Genomic DNA, 21,907 nt, shown 5'->3' with positions numbered 1-21,907 from the left:
GTGGTAACGATCCCAAGACCGTTTGACGGATTACTGCATCAGACGAACTACAGCGAGGACCTGGGGCTTTTGAGAAACCTTACAGTGACTCATGTGATAAAAATACATCTGGAAATTGGTCCAACCTGTTAAGTAAAGAATTGCTACATACATCTACATTTTTTTAAAGAAACATAAATGATCAGTTTCTAGTGTTTTGAGCAGATAAAGTAAAAAAACAGAAGCCCCAGCTGTTAATTAACCTGCTGTTTCTGGTCAGTTCCGTCACACATTGAAAAGCAGGGATTAAGAGTCACAGCAGGGTTTGGACATCGCAGCGCAGCCAACGTTATTGTGGCTGTGTGCAGTGAAGTTGGCTGGGGCTCAAAGTGGCAGTTAGATGCAGTCTGTGTGTGATAAGACAGTGAATTACTGCAACGAAGCTGCACAATATTGCACGTGTTGCATCCAGCCAGGACCTCGTAGAGCTGAGATTCAGAAATTCCTCCAGAAATTGTGATGTAGTTATTGCAGGACGGCAGCACAGGTGCTCAGATCCCTCGCTTTCATATGGGAGTAAAACCAGTTGAACCGAGTCACAGAGGCGCGTCGTAGACGAGACACGCTCATCGATGTTAACCTGGTTGTATGATTTGAATCTGAATCCTTCTCTAATCTGTGACTCGAGCAGTTGCCTTGTAATCAAAAGCGGCTGCTGCAACCACTCGCAATCAGTCACCGACTCCAAAAAGCCACCCGTTTTTCCAAGCTGCACGGAGTGGGTCTTCTTTTACCCTAGTGTGCCTGAGCCTTTATTCGTTTTTACCCGTCCCTCTTATATCCATGGACTACATCACTGTGTGTATGAGTTCAGCTGTGCTCGGTATACATTAGTTTGTCTTCATGCTGCAGTGACAGATAAATAAACTGTCCCTCGTGTCTCCTGCTGAGTGCAGAGTTGCACATGCACAGCAGTGTTGTCCTTTCCGTGCTCAGGTAGCGATTAGCTTTGCTGCAGGTAGGTGGCGCTATATAAATCAAGCGTGCAGTTGCTCTGGCAGACCCCAGCAGAGTACCAGCTACTACTGTGGGATTAGAAAATATAAAGAAACCATAGACAAGCATTAGATTTTACACTGATTTCTACTGATTTATGTGTCATGTTGCTACATGCAGTTAGCTACACACAAGCTAAAGAGAGCCATATTATCACAGGCTTGTTGATCGGTCACTGATTATGGCTAATCAGTTGGCCTTTTACATTCGTGTGAATCACCCCTTGCTCTTCCAGATCTCTCATGAAAGATTTCCAATATTGTATATTAAACCTCTCATATTTGAAGTCAACCTGAAAACGTTTCCCCTTTCAGAGGTTTAAGTCAGATAGAGGTGTGATTCTCTGCCTCAGCCTCTCCGTCTGCACTTCTTCCTCTGCTGTCACTTAACTTTAAAGATATTTCAGCGTCTAGAGAGGCCGAGATCATGTTTGGAAACTGCATCCTTGCTGCTGACCTTACGAAAACATATTATTTTGCGACTGTCCCAGAAATAGCTGACAGGCTGTGTGTATCTAATGTCTGCATTCCTGTATACCTGTGTGCATGTGTGGGTAGAGTCCAGAGAGCAGAGCGGCTGCTTATAAAGGTACTGTATGTGTGACTGAACATCAGTCAGCCGGAGCACTGAGTACATTATGTCAATGTGTGCGTGCGTGCGCTGTTAGACAGGATTTTGATGGCTCTAAAATTAAAACATGACCCAGCAGTGGATGATGTTTCCCTGCCTAAAGCGCAAACACTTTACCAAACAAGCTGTCAGCAAATGTCACTGCTTGAAATAGGAGGGGAGGCTGCTCGGGGTATTTTGTATATGTTGGTACTCCATAAAATTGTTCACTGTGATGATATTTACCAAAAGATAAACAGACTACAGCACTAATTAAACGTGCTTTTACTTCAAACGTGATCCATTCTCGGGCTGCTCAGATTCCTCAAGCCAAGCATTCGTTTATCTGACAACATGTGCTGTAACTAATGAGAGAAACTGAAACCTGCGCTGGAGCGGTCCTGTCGCTACCTAGAGAGCCATTCCTTTTAAGGAGCGTGGCCTAACCTCATGTATGTTTACTACTATGAGAAGTTCGCATAAAGGTGGCGCAAAGGGGGCTGTGATTGGTCAGTGCATTGTTAGCTGTACATGATTAGACACCAACCCGAGCATCAGGAAGGAAGAGACACAAAAACACTGACGCTGCCTTGCTTTTAAATCTTGTTTAAAATCAAATCAAATAGATACAACTGAACCTCGTAGGTTAGAATAACCCCAAAAAGTGAATCAAGAGATCACAGAGGCCACGTCAGGTTAGGCTTTCAAAATTCATACATGCTCAGCGACTTTGTGATGCAGTGTTTTAGCTGTTATTATGCTGAACCAGTCTAATGGCAAATGTTAATGTGTGTCGTATTTATTCCAGGATCTTCATCCAGTTCGTTTTAATCCTTCAGAAACTTGCAGCCCATTTAAACCAGCATGCATCTGACACTTAATGGTCTGTGCTTGATATTCACAAAATATCACCCTTAATTATCACATTTTTCCTTGAACAGTTGAGAGATTTGGAAAAGGGAAGGACCGAATAGTGTGTCCTTTCACTTAAAACTTTTCTCCTACTGCCATGTGCCTGAAATTTCCCCTCACCCCTTTCCCTTCTTCTTCTTCTTTTTCAACATTTCTTCCCATCTTACTTTTTCTCTGCACACTTATGTTAGTGAACCAAAGCACCATCTCTGTGCCGCTCACATGTAACGGCGTGAGAGTAAAACCAGAACGTCAGTCTCTGTGCGATTAGGACAAGTTTGTGGTTCAGTTTCTTTACTGTTGGAGACTGATTGAATGGAGTTGTGGCACCAGGTTGCCGTCCATTGACTGGTCACTGTCTAATTTATAGACAGAAAAACTGCCAAAACATAATAATAATGGATTGCATTTATATAGTGCTTTTCGGGGCCCTCAAAGTGCTTTACAATTCCACTATTCATTCACTCTCACATTCACACACTGGTGGAGGCAGCTACAGTTGTAGCCACAGCTGCCCTGGGGCAGACTGACAGAGGCGAGGCTGCCATATCGTGCCATCGGCCCCTCTGGCCATCACCAGTAGGCGATAGAATAAAGTGTCTTGCCCAAGGACACAACGACCAGGAAGGAAAGAGCAGGGGGATCGAACCGGCGACCTTCCGGTTACAGATGAGCTTCCCAACCCCCCTGAGCCACGGTCGCCCCGACATTAAACATTAAAGTCAATCTGAGTCAGTTAGCAGTCTAACTGCTCTGCAGCGCGTCTGTTTGCAATTGGAGACTCAACCCAACTGGACGGACTGGACTCTGGTTCTTATCCTGTCTTCCTTCTCTCACGGCAGATGGCTCCGCCCCTCCCTGAGCCTGGTTCTGTCGGCGGTTTCTTCCTGTTAAAAGGGAGTTTTTCCTTCCCACTGTCACCAAAGTGCTTGCTCATAGGGGGTCATATGATTGTTGGGTTTTTCTCTGTATGTATTATTGTAGGGTCGACCTTACAATTAGGGATGGGTATCGTTTAGGTTTTATCCGATACCGGTGCCAAACCGGTACTTTTGAAACGGTGCCGGTGCTTAAAGAATGGAGAACACAAAATTGGTCCAAAAACCTCTCATGTTTAACTGTTTTCCTCTTTTTCTTTGGTCATTTTAGCCTTTTTGGCCAGGGTGAAGGGAGTATCTGCCATCAAACAAGAGGACAGCCGCATGTAGCTATGATGATGTTTGCTAGTTCACCTTACATGCATTAATGTAATAACGTGGTTAGTGTACTCAACGTAAATTACACACTAACAACATTAAGCTACTCACACAGAGAAGAACGGCTGCTGCTGCATCATCATCATCATCATTTCTGCTACACTGGCAGGGCTAGGGGCCAGGACTCTCCTCTTCGGGTTTTTGGGGGATGTTGCTAACTCCGGTCCGATAACAGGCACCACACCCGCAGTAGATGTGCTCGGTGTGAGGTCTCGCAGCAAGCTATCAAGTACGGTGCATTTTTCGGCTTTTAAAAAAACGCTATGCGTCGCCAGATGTTTCATCGGATTCGAGGTGTTGCCTCCTTTGACAGTATCACAGTATCAGCTTAAAGCACTTGTTGCTGCTGAGTTTGCATCTTTTGCTGTGAAGTACAGCCAGACTTTGACCGCTTCGCCTTGGGCGTTTTTAATCTGTAGCTCTGCTCTAACAGAACGTACCTACCTGGGCCCGCCTACTATCCTCGGAAACGTAAAATGATTGGCTAGAATCTAAAGTGTGTCACAGCTCAGGAAAAAAAGCACCGAAATAAAGCACCGAAATGTGCGCTGCTTTTCGGTCTGGTTACTACCGTTTATGTCAGAACCGGTGCCATGATGGCACCGGACACCGGTACCCATCCCTACTTACAATATAAAGCACCTTGAGGCGACTGTTGCTGTGATTTGATTTTCAGTGAAAGCGCCGTCTTCCAGCAACTACGTTTAAGTTTATGGAGGAATTTCTGAATGACTGACTGGACTATGTATGAATCTAAGTATATGTAGAGAGAAAAAGATTTGTGATTGGTGTGTTAGCACAAACCGATTGACCCTGATTGCCAAATGAACTCTATTCAGTCACAAACAGCAGAATTCTGTTTTATTTTATTTTGAATGCACTGAAGTCACTTTGAAGCCAGCAACAGACTGCGAGTCACAACACACAGACTTTAATGCAACCATTTCAAATGCAGTGATGCACAATAATGCACACAGTCGTCATAGCTTTGGCCCTGCTGCAGACTCCAGCCGACGTTTTCCCTCCTCTGACTCCACCAGGATAAAATAATATGGTGTTTTAAAAAATCACGTATATGCACTTGTGTATATATGAATATGTGTGTGTGTGTGTCAGCACCTCCTGTGTGTTTCAGTCTTTCCAAGGTCAGTAGATGGCTATCAGAGTTAGTGTATGGTGAGCATTAGCAGGTTGCATCCCTTCCATGAGTGGGCCACAGCTGACTCATCTGTATCTGCATTGCTCTGATTGCTCTCTATACTGGAAACAAAGAAAAATGAAGCAGAAAACGAACAATGGTTAATATACTTTACACAAAAGTCAAGTTGCCTATTAAAAATAATTAGATATAAGGGAACAGACCTTACTCGACGGTGTTTTCAGCCTGTAGTATTCAGATAAATCTGCATGTTTCTCCTCGCTCTTTCTAAAGATTCGTGTTTATAGTTCAGCTGTGCAGAAACCAGCCTTGACCCAGACGCCAAACGCTCTCCCCGATCTGTCCTCGTTATTGCTCTCATTAGATTAAAAGAACCAATCAGAATTGTTGTTCAGGTTACTACAGAGACCGTCACTTCCTCATTATAATGATAATTAGATAATTGGTAATTACAAAGCAGATGTTGTACTGTATCTTCCCACGTCTTTCAGCCGTTGTTCCTCGTTTCTTCCTCGTTCCTCCCTTCCACTTCTCATTTTTGTGTTTTCTGACGATGGGGTGAAAAGGACATTGTTGAATATCATTTCCCTCTCCCCAACAAGGAAATGAACGGGGAGTGTCTCTCACTTCTCTTTCTCTCTTTCTGTTTCCCCACCTCTCTTGAGGAGACCTCCCAACGAGGCCCAAGAGTTTCCCAGACCACTTTACAACTGCTGCATAATCCACTCCATTGTCTAGTTGTTTTTCTGTGTTTCTCTGGACTCATCGAGACGCCGCTTGTTTGTTAGCAATGCTGGGAATTCAAAGAAAGACCCTGCCTCTCATAGTGTGCCTCCCCTCCTTCCCCCTCCTGGAGTTTTTTTTCTCTCGTGACCCCTTCTTGTTCCTAACTTGTAGCTTTCCTGACGTGGTCGCTGGTTGGTAAATGCTCTGGTTTTGACTGTAAAATGTTGGGTTATAACCCATAATGTGTTGCAGAACCAGCAGGTGGGTACGACATGAGTATGATGTGCTTTCATTTGTGTACACTTCTGGGGTGACGGAGGAAATATCCCGCTCGGGTCCCAGCTGGTGATGTTTAACAGATTTTGGGGTGTCCTGGGGTCGAGCTGAGGTTAAGTGATGCTGCGCTCGTCGAGTGAAGCTTTTCTTCAGAGTCCGCGTCTTATCTGAGCGAGGTAGCGTCCGTTCTGTGGAGTCAGAGTGTTTCTGCAGTGGTTAATCATTCATCTGTACATGAATATCATCAGCACATAAAGGCTTTCATATACATTATTATTTACTTCTGTGTTAACAAGAAGATGGACCGCACTTCATAAATTTTTACTGTTGCAGCTGTGAAATGTTAACATCTGGCAACAGTCTGCTGACCATCTGTCGGTCCTGCGCTGCTGGAGGAATTCTCCAGTTTCAAAGTGATGTTAGAAAGTTAAACGATCATTAAAAGTGTTTTCTTCTTCTCTGTTATTTTAACTGCAGCGTGCAGCATTTTGAGTCTGCGTGCGGTTTGAGCTCACGTGAAGTTCTGTGCATCTGAATCTCACATGACCGTACTCGTGTCTGTTCTGGGATCGTCGCCTTACGACTTTAAAACTGCTCTTCATGCTCCCCGTGGTCCTGCAACGGGCAAAATTCTTCAGCTTGAAACGATTACTTTGCTGAGGGAAACTCAAGATGGGAGATGAAGACAGTTTTGTTTTTCTGAATGGGAAACGGTGTTATCAGTAATGCATTTCATTATGTTTCAGCAAGTGAGCCACTATACTGGCTGTAAGTGGTTATATATACGATCCTGCTATAACTGAATGTCTTTACTTTGAGTGATTTTGGCTAGCGTAGACGGGCACGGCCGTTTCACTGCGAGTGTAATCAGTCTGTCTTTATGGCTGCTACACAGGTGAATATCAAAGAGCGTCCGCAGGCTCGGATCGCACCGTTTAACGTGACTTACGACTTCCAGCTCGGGCTCTCCACGCTCGGGCTGTCATTTCTTCTAATATTACAGCTTGTGAACATGTACATCGTTTCTGTAGGTACAGATGTACTGATGTGTGGTAAACAGATCTATTATCATACGTTTTCTGAAATTATTAATGTAAACATCAACAAATTATCACTCGTTTTAAAACTAGGTGCAGAAGTGTCGTTGTTTTTTAAAATATGCTAATAAAGAATCTGATGAAACTGTGACAAAGTATGAAACACATACATGTGTGTTTTCTGCTCAAACTTCTTAGAAAATCATCTGGAGCTTTTTACATCTACAGTAAGATGGTCTTTCTGTGGCACCTGCTTCACAACAAAACAGCTGAGCAGGAAACAGGATAAACCACCGATGAGTTTCATCCGAGTCCACACATCACGAGCGTTTCCGAGTCTGCAGAAGCTCCGAGTCCGAAAGAAAGCGGCCGATGACACGAGGTCTGTCTGCGAGCGTCAGGTGTGAATGACATCATCAGCCGGCTCCATCAGCTCGTCGCACATTTGACTTGTTGATCAGATTGCTCGTCGGAGGAGCCGCCTGCTGTAAATTGTCAGCCTCTTTCGTTCTTGGCTGCAGTTTTGTCGCTCCGTTTCCAAATGGCACGGCCGTATTATGATGGGATGCGAAACACCACTCCAAATCCCCATTGTTCTGCCCTCTCTGTGTTTCCGAGGCAACAGTCTCCTACCATCTGGAAGGCCCTCATCCCTCAGTTCCTCTCATTTTCATCTAATGGCTTTCTCCTCTGTCCTTTTCTCGTCTCATTTCTGTTTCTTTCGCTACTGTTTCTCTTTCTTTGCAAAGACATCTTTTTAAAAACTTTTTGTGCTCTAATTTGATCCCCCCTCTCCCTCCGTCTCTTTTTTCCTCATCCTTTTTTACTTTAAGTGCTTCAGTGTGTTACGGCACTCTTTCACTTGCTCCCTGCTAGCCCTCTTTTTAACCTGCTCTGGCCATTTCTTCTCATTTCATCTGCCTTTTTTATGCCCCCCCTTTTATCAGTTCAGCTAATGAGTACATTTCTTTATGCGCTATCTCACATTCGCAGTCACACGAGGCATATTTCCTAAATCTGTGTGCATACACACATGCACGGGGGAATGTAATCATGTTAGTTTCCTACACTGGCATGTAATTCATGCATGATTTACTGGAGGATTAATCACACTTGACAGAAATTTATTGGCAAAGACAGATCGTAGCCCCTGAAAGGTGCTTAGTTTCATTGAAACATGAAGAAGTGAGAGTGTGTGTGTGTGTGTGTGTGTGTGTGTGTGTGTGTGTGTGTGTGTGTGTGTGTGTGTGTGTGTGTGTGTGTGTGTCCCAGAGTGGGTCCCATTATTCTCTGCAGATGCTGACCTTCAGCATGCTGGCTCTCTGGAGGGCAGCACTTGTTTCTCCGCCTTAATTCTTTCTTTTTTCTCTTATTCCTAATCACTCCCTCCCCCTCTGCTCTCCTCTCTTACATTTCTTCTCCCCCCTTCTCATTTTCTGCCCCGTTCTTCTGTCCTTTCATGTTTTTTGTCTCAGCTTCATCCATCTGAAAGCCTCAGCCTCTCGTACTTGAAGCCAGCAACTTGTTTTCAACAGTTTTTAGATGTGAGGTCTTTTCTTGTTCTTTTTTAATTTCTTTTGTCTGCTGCTCGACTAAAACTTGGAAAACCTGCCTGTCCTTCATACCTCATTATTTAACAGTTAATGTCTCTCCCTCCCCCTTGCCTCCTGTTTCCTCCCTCCCTCTCCTGTCTGTTGTGGCCCTCTGTGTGCGTCTCTTTGTCTTGTGTTTACGTGGTTTCTTATCCTCTCTGCATTCATCTACCTTTCCTCTGTCCTTTGCTCTTTGCTTCTTCCTCTGCATACAGATGAACATGTGATTCCTCGGCGGTCTCCTCTCTGCCTGTAAACTGTCAGCTGGTACTCTTAACACAAATTTCACTCGAATGCAAGGTCCTCACAGGATATGTGGAATTAGTAGGCAGGTCCTGAAACAAAATAAATCCTTTTCATCTTAGTTGATAAAACGGTCCCCGGTGAAAAAACGTCTTCTTTTTATTTATTTATTTTGCACGTTTTCAGCTCTTTTTTTCAACCTCTTGACTTAAATGTGTTCAGTATTTGCATTCAGCTGCCCTCCGACAACTTGGGTCAGTAAACACGGCGACTCGTTCAAAGTGGAGTGCGATTACCTCGGGTGTTCGCATCATTTTCCTCTTTATGCACTGAAACGATGCAACATTTGAATACAAATGCTGGCGGTTGTTTTTGTAATAAGACTCGGCATAAATGATGAAAACACGGCACCAAGTCGAGCTTCGTCTTACTGCAGAAGAGTCTCCTCTGATGGGCGTAAACAGTCTAACACTGCTGCTGCCTTCATATCGTCTGTGTCGATATCTCCATATTAATGCTGATCTGTAGCCACAGGGTGGGGCTCATCATGTCAACCAACTTTAAGCTGGATGAGATTTTGCACAGCTAAACTCTCGTGCTCACCGTCAGCGCAGTGCTTAATTTAGTGTAGTGAGAAAATAACATCAACCAGGTGGATGTGCAGCTTCATGCAGACTTTTAACTCAGCTTAGCTTTAATTCTAACAGCTGAGAGGACAGCTGCTCTGCTTAAAGCTGTCATAGAGTTGGTTTGTATTTACGCTACATCACATCTAGGAAGCAGATATGAAATAAGATGACTTTTTGACCTGCTGGTTTTATCTCAAACATGTGTTATAAAACATGTATGTGATGATTTTTAAGACTTTCTGTTTTAGAACCAAGCAGCTGGAAACACTTCAAAGTCATTTGTGGCTGTATGAAGTGTTTTGTCACTTCTGGGTAACCCACCGTTTATAAAACTGTCACTGACCAAGATTATTGTAGTTAACTTAAACTAAACCAGAAACTGAGGCTTTTTGGTTAACTACATTCATTTATTTATTTTAGTTAACTTAAATAAAAATAAAAGCTCAACTTTTGACAATCATGAAGTTTAACTAAAATCATTTGAATTCAAATAAAATAAAACTACAGAGGAAACTAGTCGTTTTAGCATCTGCTAGTTTGGTTACAATGTTACTGATGAGGACGAGACTGAGTCACTGCTTTTAAAAAGTTTTCAACATTTTGTAAAAGAAATAAAACTAATATGAGTTTTATTAAAACTAACTAGTTTAATAAAACTAAACTAAATCGAACATTTTCAAAAAAATAAAAACTGAAAGCAAAATGAAATCAAAACAACACAAAACTGTAGAAACTCTACAATCTGTAGATTAAAACTTACTAAAGATTTTGTGGGTTAGTGATTAGAATGATGTGATCAAGCTCACATGTGGCAGCTTTTAATACTTATCAGTGAAATCGCCTGAAAGCTTTTTGCTCTGTGTCACCCAGACGTGAACCAGCTGGCTGTTAGCTTTAGCAAATGGTGTCACACGTTCCAGTGTTATGTCTATGAACACGGTATGCCCCCTAATCCTGGTTCACAGTACCCTTGCTTAGCCTTTGACCCCATCTTCTAAGTGTTTGGTGGGAACTGATGGAGTGTCATGTGACTTCAAGAGGTCAGAGGTCAAGAGAGGTATAGGAGTCACCCTCAGACCAGCTCAGAGACGTTCACCGGCACAGCTGAACCAACAGCAGGGAAACATATTACGGTGTTACCGGCACAAGTCTCTGTCAGGCTCTCAGCGACTTACCTGCAGCAGTGCGGTTTGCTCACACAGCAGCTTCGTGTGGTCTTAGTCAAACAAAGATGTCTGCCAGTCGCTCTGGACGCTTCCTTCTTTTGCCTAAATATAGTTTAAAGTTTTTCACAGATTTCTCTGCAGCCCCGCCACTGCACACAGTACACCCGGGACCGTATCAGCATCTCGGTGCCTCTGTTCCTGGAATAACTAACAATGCATGACAGAAACTCATGATTACATCTCAGGGCCCCACCACAGGTGAAATAATCGGCTTTTGAAGCACTCGTGTGCTTACGTATTTATGCCACAAATGTGTAAAAGCACTTGTTGAGCTAAGTGTGCGGTGACCTTTACTCCCTGTGGATCAGAGTGAGGGGAGGGGCACTGCCTATATGTAAAGGAAACAGAAACCTTAAAGGTTTCAGGATTATCAGGCAGTCAGAGCTTCAGCCGTCATTACGACAGGTGTAACTAACTTTGATTTATTTATAAAAGTTTATATAAGGATAAATATGTAAACACCAGCCTCACTGACTCCTCCCAGTCTCAAACTGGGGAGCTTTCATGTGTAAGGTGGATGTGCCATATTATTTGTTACGGTGAAAAGGCTCCACAGCCAGCACGGTCGCTCTGCAGCTACATTAGCCTTATAATGTAAATATGTAGCTGAGGAAATGCAGCTTTTGGCCTTACAAAGAAGAAGCAGCTGTATAACATGTTTGGGCCACGTTCCCTTCCCACTGGTGGGTAATATACACGTTTAATTCACAATATCTAAACATATTAAAACAGTTTTAAATATTAAATGTTAATTGGCAAAAATAAAACAACTCGAAATCATGTATCTTCCTCCATCGGTCCTCCGATAAACAGGCTTTACTGTCTTTCTCTTGCCTTCCTTAGATAATAAGATATTTCTCCGCCCTTCATTATTTTCCACTTAAGCTTTTATTGCCTCATTGTTTGGACGGCGGCGTCTGTGATTAAAGCTTCGTAATGAAGTATCGCATTAGGAAGATGAAACAAAGTTAAAGTTAGTTTAACTCCGGCAACATTAAACCACGGCAGCTCTGTTTTCGCCGCGACTCACGAAATGACATTACGACAGCAGTCGCAGAACAATTTGAGCTATTAATCTGTTTTATTACCACACTGTCAAAATAGCACGACTCTCATTGACAAAGAATCTGACACTGTTGAATGCACTTTGAAAATATGAAGCGCTTTCCCGGCTTAAAATCTCAAATCACATTCAAGTGGATATCGACACGAAGTGAGGCTTCGGCTCTGTAAAGACTCATAAAGATATAACTGAATTAAAGCTTCGCTAGTTCATTTCCTCCACTTCTCCTTCGCTTACTTTAAATATTACTCTTCGCCTCCCCGCCCGCCTTTATTTATTTTTTACCTCAGCTTCCGTCTGCGACTCCTCGCGTCGAGCCGCTGCCGTTTGTGCTCCGGTGTTCGGTTATATTGAGGCCATCTATCTACGCGGTGGCTGTCATTGGCTCTCAGGAGTTTTTTAATGCGCTGTGACACAAAGCTGCATCTTGTCTCTGTTTTTAAAAGTTGCTGAGAGGCAGGCCTGCGTGATAGATGACTCTGTGCATGTGTGTGCAGCAGCCGAACAGCTGTGAGCAGCCCTTTTAGAAAGAGTCAGTGAAAGCGTGTGTTTATGAGAGAGCGGGGCAGGTGCAGATGACATATAACAAGTCCTTGTTTCCCCTGAAATCCATCAGAAATCTCTTAAATGCCGGGGAATTAGTAAGGATCACATTACTCCCAATTACTGTCAGACACGGAGAGAAATCCTTCCAATTATCCTTTTGAATATGTGACCCGTGTAACTGTGAGCGCGCTATCCACATAACAGCATTAAGGAAGTCATCTCTAAACAGGTATTACATAGTTGAATTTCCCTTCAAACTGAGCGTTCAGCGGCTTCGCTGTTCTGCCTGGAATGTTTTCAATTCCTCGTTTTGGTTTGATGACTCTCTCAATTATGTTAAACTAGTTGTTGCATGAGCCAGGAAGCTGTTCTCATTCATTACATCTGTTTCTCTCATCTGTCTTTCTCTCTCTCACACACACACACACACACACACACACACACACACACACACACACACACACACACACACACACACACAGACCACCAGCCCCTCGTTTGGTCTTAACTCTTCTCCAGCTGTGTGCCAATTTGCCTCCTCCAGAGTGCGTGGGGTTCGGGAGGGGGGTGATTAGGAGTTACGGGCTGTATTTAAACAGCGCGCCTGTCCTCTTTCGTGTGTTGATGATAAATGTTCTCACTGTGTGCATGTCTACATAAGTGTTTTAGTTCTCATACTGGGTGTGTGTATGCATGCCAGTAACGGGTTCCATCCACATCGCTCCCTAATCCCCAGCTGCCGCGCGGTGCTGACTGGGTTCCTGGAGGGAGAATTCCAAACTTGCCACCGGATTTACAGTGGATTCTCTACAGATTACCACTGGATTTCTGCCCCGTTCCCAATATGGAAACTCTCATAACACACTGGGGATCACAATATTATTTTTCAAGTATTCATTAACTGGTAGCGAATGAATCTTTTATTCAAACGATGCTTTTTTCCTTTATTAAAGCACAAAGAGTGTGTGTGTGTTCAATGTTTTTAAATTTCATTTACAAAACCAATACAAGTAAACCTCAGAAATCCCCGCTCGTGGTTTCCAGTAGCTCCGTCTTCGACTGCTGGAGGAACAAAGGTTTGGAGTCGAGGCGTGAGATAGAAATGTGAGCAGTCAGTTCAGCTGCACAGAGCCATTCGAACCAGTGCGCATTCATAACTGGGACCACTGAGAAGCCACAGAGTTGGAATCAAAGTGTCGGTGGACAGAACAGTCGGGCGCACCGTGACCCTTTATCACTCGCGTGTCATCCACACCGGCGGTCCCCAACCCCCGGGCCACGGCCTGGTACCGGTCCATGGGTCGTTTGGCTCGGGTGTGAAATTTGTGGTTTTCAGGGTTTTTATCCTTAACTCGGTTTCCCCGGGTCTTTCCCGTGTTGTAGTTGTTCGTCTTATTCTGAAAGAAATATTTCTGCGTTACCATAGCGACCCGAGAGGAGGATGTTACTCTCAGTGTTGTTGGTGCATTTCAGGACGCTGCTATTAAAGTTACACAATTACACAGTGAATTCATGTTTATTATTATATTTATAAAATCCCACCGTTTGTGTCTCGGTCCTATCATTTTATTTTGTTGTATTTATCCACGACACCTTAAAGGCCGGTCCGTGAAATATTGTCTGGGACCTCTGATCCAGACGACCTGCACTTTTTGTCATTTTAATTGTAACATAAAAAAATTCTTCTCGTCTATCAGGAAACGTTTGAATTTTCTCTCCAGACTGAAATGTGAAGCTGATTTTTCTGTCTGTGTTCAGACAGCGGTACCTTGATTACTCCATGATACTCCTACTTTTTTTTTTGCCGTGCATCGGCACTATTTGCGTAAACCCCGCACCCTCCACCTGTGCTTATTTACTCCATCTTTGTCTTATCACCTCTGCTCCTTTCTGCTTTATCTGATTTTCTCTCTGTGTGCAGGTTTGTTGCAAATAGAAGCTGATAGCTTCTGATAAAAAGTGACACTAAGTTCTCTAATTTGACAGCCTAAAATCTTCCCCCACCCAGCCCTAAATAAGAAAATACCCAGACTACAGTAAAGTGATCATGTAAGCATGTTGATCACTCCTCATCATCTTAATCTTAGAGATGATGTCTTGTTTTCCAGCTCCTGTTTTGATCCTCATCTCTCGTCTTATCTCTGTTATTCATCTCCCGTACCTTCCTCTTAACTTTGCCCCCCTCCTTATCTCTCTCTTTCCTGCCCTCTTCACCCCCCCATTACCTCTCCACCGCTCTTATCTCTGCCTCTGTGACATTATCATGTCCGGCGGCCAAACGCTAACTGACAGATGGGCTGACTGATACGGGGCACAGGTATACAGGCTCAGGGGTGAACGGCAAGCCCTGCAGCCTGGTGAACTGTAGTCATAAAGAGGGAGAGAGAGACACATGGAGTCAGACAGACACATGGAGTCAGACAGACACATGGAGTCAGACAGACACATGGACAGACGGCTAGAAGACGGACGTGAAAGAAAGAAGAGCAGACAAAACGGCTGCGGCCATTAAAAGCAGAGAAATCTGAGCCGTCCGGCTGAGACGCTGACCCGGAGCGACGTACGGCGAAGAAGACAGGTGTGTGTGTGTGTGTGTGTGTGTGTGTGTGTGTGTGTGTGTGTGTGTGTGTAACATGCTAACCATGGAGTCGGGAGGGGCAGAAGATGACATCCCAAACATGAAGGGCATGCAGTTAGTTAGACACTTCCCACTGCTGACCACCCATCCTGACACACACACACACAGCATCAGCATAGAGACCACCATCTGACTCAGTGAGATATATATTTATATGATAAACATGAATACATCATGGATGTCCTGCAGTAGATGGAGAGATGCGTGCAGACAAATGAAAGAGACAGAAAGACGGAGAGATAAAATCTAATACCTCGTAATGTTTGCTATGTGGACAACATGTGTTTGTGTACTCGCTTTCCCCGGCACAGGACATCGATATCTGTTCACGGGACGCGGCTGGGTTACCACAGCTGTGCGTGTGTCTTCGCTTGCGTTAACTGAGCCCTAGCCTACTTAAAACTGTCCCGTGTCACTTATATTCTGTTGCTATGTGATGTTTGGCCGGGATGAGCCGCGAGCTGAGCGCGTGCTTCGCCCTCTCTCTTCTCTGTCGCCTGCAACAAATTGTTTTCAGCAGGTTTTCCTGAATATTTCAGATTCAGTGCGGTAGCTGATGGTAGGCTCTTTGCTAAGGTACGTGAAGGGAGCATCACTCTGACGGCGCTGTGCCAGCGGTTGGTTGATTATTTGTTTTATTGTGAAGGCGCTGGGGCAGAGCGGGAGGTTAACGCTGCGTCTGTGCTCGGGTCTCGTGTTTATTCCTCTGATTATCTTTCATAACACTGTCTGTTCTCTTTGTTCGTGTATTTGTGTTGATTTTACACGAAAACAGCAACAAATGGTCAGGGCTCTTCTTCTGCCACGGCCATCGGAGTCACACAGCAGTGAACTCTGAGCCAACTCCTCCTGTGTTTGGCCGGGTCCGGTTCATTGAGCGACTTCTCAGCAGTTGGAAAAAAGGATGCTTCGTACTATAAACAAGCTCAGTCGTGGAGTTTTCCCCAGAACAAGTTTTTGAACCGTCCAGCCACTGGCTGCGTCTGCCTGATGACTGACTGGTTAAGGATGCAACGTTACCAATGGCAACATCCGGCGGTTTCTTTGCTTCAGTCTGATTGTGCTCTCAAATTTCTTTCTCTTAAATGCATAAAATTCTCTTTTCCAGACGAGGTCCGTTAGATGCAGCTGACTACCCCATGCAGCCATGGTCAGGTCCCTACCCCGGGCCTCCACACGCCCAGCAGGGATACCCCCAGGCACCATCCTACCCCACCTCCCAGTCTGCCCCATCTTACCCCAACTACCCACCTGGTCAGCCATACCCACGGCAAGGAGACCCTCGAGGCATCGACCCTGGCTACTACCCCCACCCTAGGTAATTATACGCAGGAAAGTACCCTCATACCAAGATCTGCATGTGTACTGTACGTACCGCTATGATGCTGTTGTGCTGGTTTTGTGATTCCAGTGCAGCGTACCTGGACGAGGGGGCGGAGCTCTAGATTATGAGCTGTTGCCTGCTAAACTAAAACTAGAGCTCAGACTTCTCAGGCTGCCTGTTAGTCCAAATAGTCACAACGAAAGCCAAATTATTTGACAGATAACCACATTAAAGACACCAACAGCCTTCAGTAGACGGCTGCTAGCTACAGCTGCCTCCATCGGCATCCACCGGTCACTCAAAGCAGCTACGCCCTTAAACTTAAGCCTTAATACGTTTAAACAAAACATCACCTGCACACCTGTCAGGGAAATTAGCCAGAGAGGCCCAAACCTTTATTAGTGTGACTGACGTCCGTGCACAGCCTCAAGTGGCCGATCGCGGGAACTGCAGTTTTGGGGTTCAGCACCGATCATATTGCAGATTTGATCATCGTTCAGCTTACTGCCTCTCATCTTCATCTTCGTCTCTCTTTTTAAGTATGTCTTCCCTCTCGTCTGACTCTTCCTTCTTTTCCATGTCGGAGTATTTTGCTGTTCTTTGATCCAAGGTTGTTCTCTAGCTCTCAGCAGAGAGGGCCCCTGCGGCAGGATGTGCCCCCATCTCCCACCCCGCCTCTTCGGGGACTGCGGTACGACACGATGACACGTGGAACTGGGGGTGGGGGTTACAGGTAGGGCCGATTTGTGGATGGAGACCATTTCAGGTAAATGCTGAGCTCTAAAATGCTTCTTCCTGCATAAATAATGAATAAAATTCTGCCGCTGTACTCGAGCAATCCGGCACAGCCCTCTGTAACTTTAAGAATATGTTTGATTGGATACAGGCACCAGTGGGAGCTCGGTACAGACCAGCGTGGCTTTACTCGGGAGGGAGGAGGACAGCAACAGCAAACAAACCCAAAGCAGAAGACGGCGTGACTGCAGCTGTGCAGACACATCGAGTCCTGACATGACAATAAGCACAAAGTCACGTCTTCATAGACGCAGTTTTCCTGCGTTCAGCTCTCCACTGAAGCAGAGTTAAAACCTCATAATGCGATGATCCGAATCCCCGTCAGTATCAAACCGTGTGTGTGCTGGTAGGAGTGTACGGTAAGGTAAAGGAGGTTAATTACAGAGTAGAGGATGCGTAATGTCTTGTTGTTTGAAGTCATTTAAATTGCTTTGAATCTTCGGAGAGTTTAAAATGAGCATGTTTTTACTTTTCACTGTACTCTGATTAAGTTGTCTCTTGTAAGAATCTGTCAGGGCTGCAGAGGTAATTGGATCCATTTAAATTAAGCTCACATTCACAGCCGCTGCTGCAGCAGGATAAAGGACAATATCCACGAATGCAAGCTAAAGTAACGCACTAACACTGACTGTAGATGCAGGTTCATGCAGATATGAATAACTCTTTATTATGTTTGTGTAATGAAACCGTATTTATTCTCGAGATCCGACCGTTCATGTGGGCAAAGATGGGACTGCAGCGCCTCCGCTCTTCCAAAACATTCCTCCTTTCCTCTCTTAGTAATGGCTGCACATTACAGCGCTCCAATCAGCACTCTGGAACGCTTTATTCCTCCAGATAAACAAAAACACTCGTTTAGAGGCCGGCCGATGTCTGAAGTGACCAATCAGGGATCATGCCACTAATACCAGCACAGATTTCACCCAGATGAGTAATCTGATCATATCCTGTGTTATCAAAAAGAGTTATTGATACGTGTGAATCACACTGAGCAGCACTATACGAATGATCTGTCCTCGCTGTTCGGTGCAGGACGAGGCGGAGCCCACGTCTGCTCCGTGGTTCGCTCCGCGTTTGTTTGACCCTGTTGCTGCGTTTCGAAGCAGCTTAAGAAGTACGAAATATCTTATTTTAGCAGAACTGGAAATTATCTATGGATGGTCGCTTTATTTAAAAAGACCTCCACGTGAATGTATGATGAGCTTACGTTTTACAGACACGTCCACCTGTGTGGAGTGATTTGATTTTCCGACATCCTGCAAGAAGCTCCGGAAAAGGCAGGATGACAATAACACAGTCGGGGTAATCAAGGTAACCAGGTGTTCCACAGGTGGAGCTGTTTTCATTCTGCCTTCTTTTAAAGCGTCTCTGATGTGTTGGAGCTGTTTGAGCTGCTTTTCCACCCCGCCGAGTAAACCGGACAGAGAGGATTTTCTTTTTTGGGCAGCTTTTTGCAGAGCGGGGATAGAGGTCGCTTTCACTGTTACTCTGCACCGTGCGCTCTGCTTTGGATTTGAAGGACGGTTCAGTGACCCGACGGTGTAGGCATCACTGCTCGAACATGAAGTGAGCTTCAGAGTGCTGTCAGTGCCGCACCATAATGCAGATCCATTTTGCCACTTAGCAAAAGTTAAGTGTGACTAAGAGTTAAAGCCTTGCATAACATCTGTGTTTCACACCACAAAGCTCAGCAGTATTACTTTCAATGGAGATTAAATGTCTAAAATGACATCTCGGTATCTGGCGGACTGCGGTTCTCTCAGTGTGGCCGAGGCTGGAGGTCCGCCAACCTGAATGTTGAGATTAATGCAAAAGAATGTAACATGTAGATTTTATCAGAAAGGTTTTTGTGTATCAAGAGTTGGATAAAGGGAGGTTAAGGAAAGGTAGAGAAAGATGTGAGAACAGGTAGAAAAGAAAAAGAGGGAAATAAAGAGAGAAATGTCAGGGATGTGTAATATTTCAGAATAAATATGAAAAGGAAACGGTTGAAGAAATGGTCCGAGAGGTAAATGCAGTGCAATTTGTGCAGCATTAGTTGTGCTGTAGGAGTGAATGTAGTGACTTTGTGAAGTTTTCATAATTATTTCTCCTTTTGTGTTGTCACGTTTCACCAGTGTGAAAACCAGACTTGCAAATCAAGTAATAAAGCACATTTTCAGAGCCTGATGAACAAATCACCTGCCGGGTTTAGAGCAGAAACACTGAAACAACTCGCGTCCCCTCGGATCGCTTTCTCCTCGCTGATGATGATGATGTTACAGAGTGAGCAGCACCTGAGAAAATGATCCTTCTGAGAACATGTGAAGGATTTTCATGCCAAACATGTCAGGAGTCTCCCCGCTGTGTGTACCTGGATGCTGGGTCAGCGCCTGGAGAAGCTTTTAAACAGTATTTGAAAAACGTGACGCGTTGCATGAAGGCGTATCTGTTTCAATACACAGTTTTCACGTATGTAACTCTTCACAAGCATTTATTTTTACGTTTCTCTTTTTAATGCTAGTTGATGATGTTGAATCGGACCAGAGCCACGGGATGTTTGGCTTTCGTTGCCACGGGTACGCTGCAGAGCTTCGATCGCTTTTTTCCTCCTCGTGTCGTTTAAACTGCACGAGCAGTTTTAAACTCTGCGCAGCGTGGCTGACGCGTCGAGCATCCTGCAGGGCTCTTTGGTCTTTAGCAAGTTGCACAAGTTGAAGGTACTCGCTAGAATCTTCTGTACGAAGGGTTTCTGCTACTCCTGCTTCTCCTTTTAAAGAGATGTAGAAGGAACCAACTAATAACCTCTGTTACCTAGAAGTATAACATGCTTTATCACAACGCTCGAATATACGAAAAAGTCAAATTTCATTTTATAATGTAACAATTCTGTCATTGTTTTCCAACTTTTTTATATTTTGTATATAACTTTTTGCATTAAAGTGTTAATTTTTAAACACATCTGGTCAACGACGTCATACTTTACTTCTCTTTAAGACTCAATGCATGCCGAGCACATCTGCTGAGGTTAATTAAATATGAGTCAGGAGAAATTATTTCCCTCGTGTTCCCCGTACCCTGCAAGGTGAATCATTAACATTGCCAACCCAATTTAGTCCATCGTTTAAGCAGCTGATAAATTGTACTTTTGTGATAAGAGATAGATGGCCACAAATTAATGTAAGACTAATTATCAATTAGAAAAGGGAGATAAGGAGCGCTGATTACTGTGCAAAGTTTTCCTAGTTTTTCTGGCGTGTTGCCGGCGCGCTGCTAGGTCACTTCCCTCGGCTTAATAAGTATTTAGTGGCCGTGGGTAGCGTAAGGGGTTTCTTATTTGTCAGACACTATAGGTGCTGGACTGTGGCTCAGAGAAGTTGGCAGTAATGAGACACAGAGGCCAAGGAAGCGTTTTATCAGGCAGGGCGTAATTAGAATATCCCAGACCTGTTGGCCAATGGGGAGAGAGCGAAGGGAAGTAATTAAATTCTCTTGAGTCACTGCCAAGGTTCAGTATGGATCTGCAGAGTGTGTGTGTGTGTGTGTGTGTGTCCAATACTCTGTGTCTGTGCTGGTGTTTTGTTTTCATGCATGTTAGAACTCGGATTAGTTTACCAGATTAATTGCAGTGCACCTCTGGACTCTCGTCAGTGCCCGGATCAAACGTGTCGCTGAAGTTAAGCAAAAGTGAGTCAGCGTTACACCGCAGTGACGGATACACCCACAGGACGGTCTCTTCCGTGGGATCGTTCCCTCTATTTTGACTCGCATCAGTCTGATGTTTGAAGATGTCAAATAAAATGTAACAAGCCTGTTCTGAGGACGTGAGGAGTAGAAAGCACCTGAAAATTCTGCTCAGGTACAGTAATTTGTTCTTTGTTGTTTCCCACCTCCAAGCAACAAAATCAACGGCGTCCTGGTGACGATGATCTGGCTGAGCAGGTCATTGGACACAAGCTGAGCAGCTGGAAATTAGTACAAGACCAAAGTTTCAGTTTCTAACAGAACTGATCGTCTGATTCAGCTTAAATATGTAAAATGCAGGAGGAGCTGGTGTACTCAGTACATCAGAAGTGTATGATGTATGGGTGGAAGCAGAGTCTGACTCAGCAGTGCTTCCTAATCCAGCGCAGCTCCAAACACACTCGCCTGTTAGCCAGAGGCAGGAAGTATTGACCCTCTCAGGTCTGTGAGCTTCACCTCATATTTATTTTTCTGACAGTTTTTTTACTTTTACTCTCTTTTCAACAGAAATATCTGTTCGCTGCTTCTTTCGTTTCTTCATTCTGCTTCTCCCTTCAGGGCAGGGGTGTCAAACATAAGGTCCGGGGGCCAGAATCGCCCCGTCAAAGACGCCAACCTGGCCCACTGGACTAGTTTGGAGAGCGTGAAGGAAAAGATAAATGTTGGAAATGTAACGGTGTTTTCATAAATGTTGCAGCTTTTGATGTTAAAGACTTCCACAGCAACGTTTCACACTAAGTGATAGTTAACAAAAACTTTGTTTTATACTTAATGACAGTCTGGGCTTTTTGGCCAAGTCGTGCTGACAGATCCTGAAAAACTGAGACTGCTGAAATGGCGCTTCTTTTTTCATACATTAAAATTAAATGTGTAGTTAAACTTCTTTACACTCACAGAAAGAGTGAGTTTCATTGATCCAGCCCACTAAAGTTCAGAGTGGGCTGAGTCTGGCATACGTGCCATCTCCTGGTGTGTCGATTATCAGAGCTAGTTACGTGTGACTGATGTGAAAGATATGAGTTAGTTTTGCACAAAAATAGCTGTTAGAAATGTTCAAAGAGCTACTTTATACTTTAAGTACATTTCACAGCGTGTACTTTTACACTTTTACTTGAGTA

General features: G+C 44.3%; 1 protein-coding gene across 3 annotated transcripts in view; it reads left to right on the top strand.

The window, feature by feature from the left end:
* Positions 1-20,006, top strand: part of LOC146691359 (partitioning defective 3 homolog B-like) — a 217,381-nt gene extending 197,375 nt beyond the window's left edge. For all 3 annotated transcript variants that reach the window (XM_085434748.1, XM_085434747.1, XM_085434746.1), the window contains 3 exons: positions 16,056-16,265; positions 16,894-17,037; positions 17,158-20,006. In XM_085434748.1, the coding sequence (XP_085290874.1) occupies positions 16,056-16,265; positions 16,894-17,008 (325 nt within the window). In that variant the 3' untranslated portion in view covers positions 17,009-17,037; positions 17,158-20,006. The remainder of the gene's footprint in view (positions 1-16,055; positions 16,266-16,893; positions 17,038-17,157) is intronic.
* Positions 20,007-21,907: the final 1,901 nt, after the last annotated feature.

Source organism: Copadichromis virginalis, linkage group LG16 (assembly GCF_057382275.1).
Source record: "Copadichromis virginalis isolate Kocher_CV1m ecotype Utaka linkage group LG16, C_Virginalis_male_GT1.1, whole genome shotgun sequence".
Lineage (NCBI taxonomy): Eukaryota > Metazoa > Chordata > Actinopteri > Cichliformes > Cichlidae > Copadichromis > Copadichromis virginalis.
Note: the sequence above shows the minus strand (reverse complement) of the source record. Positions and strands in the feature narration are given on the sequence as shown.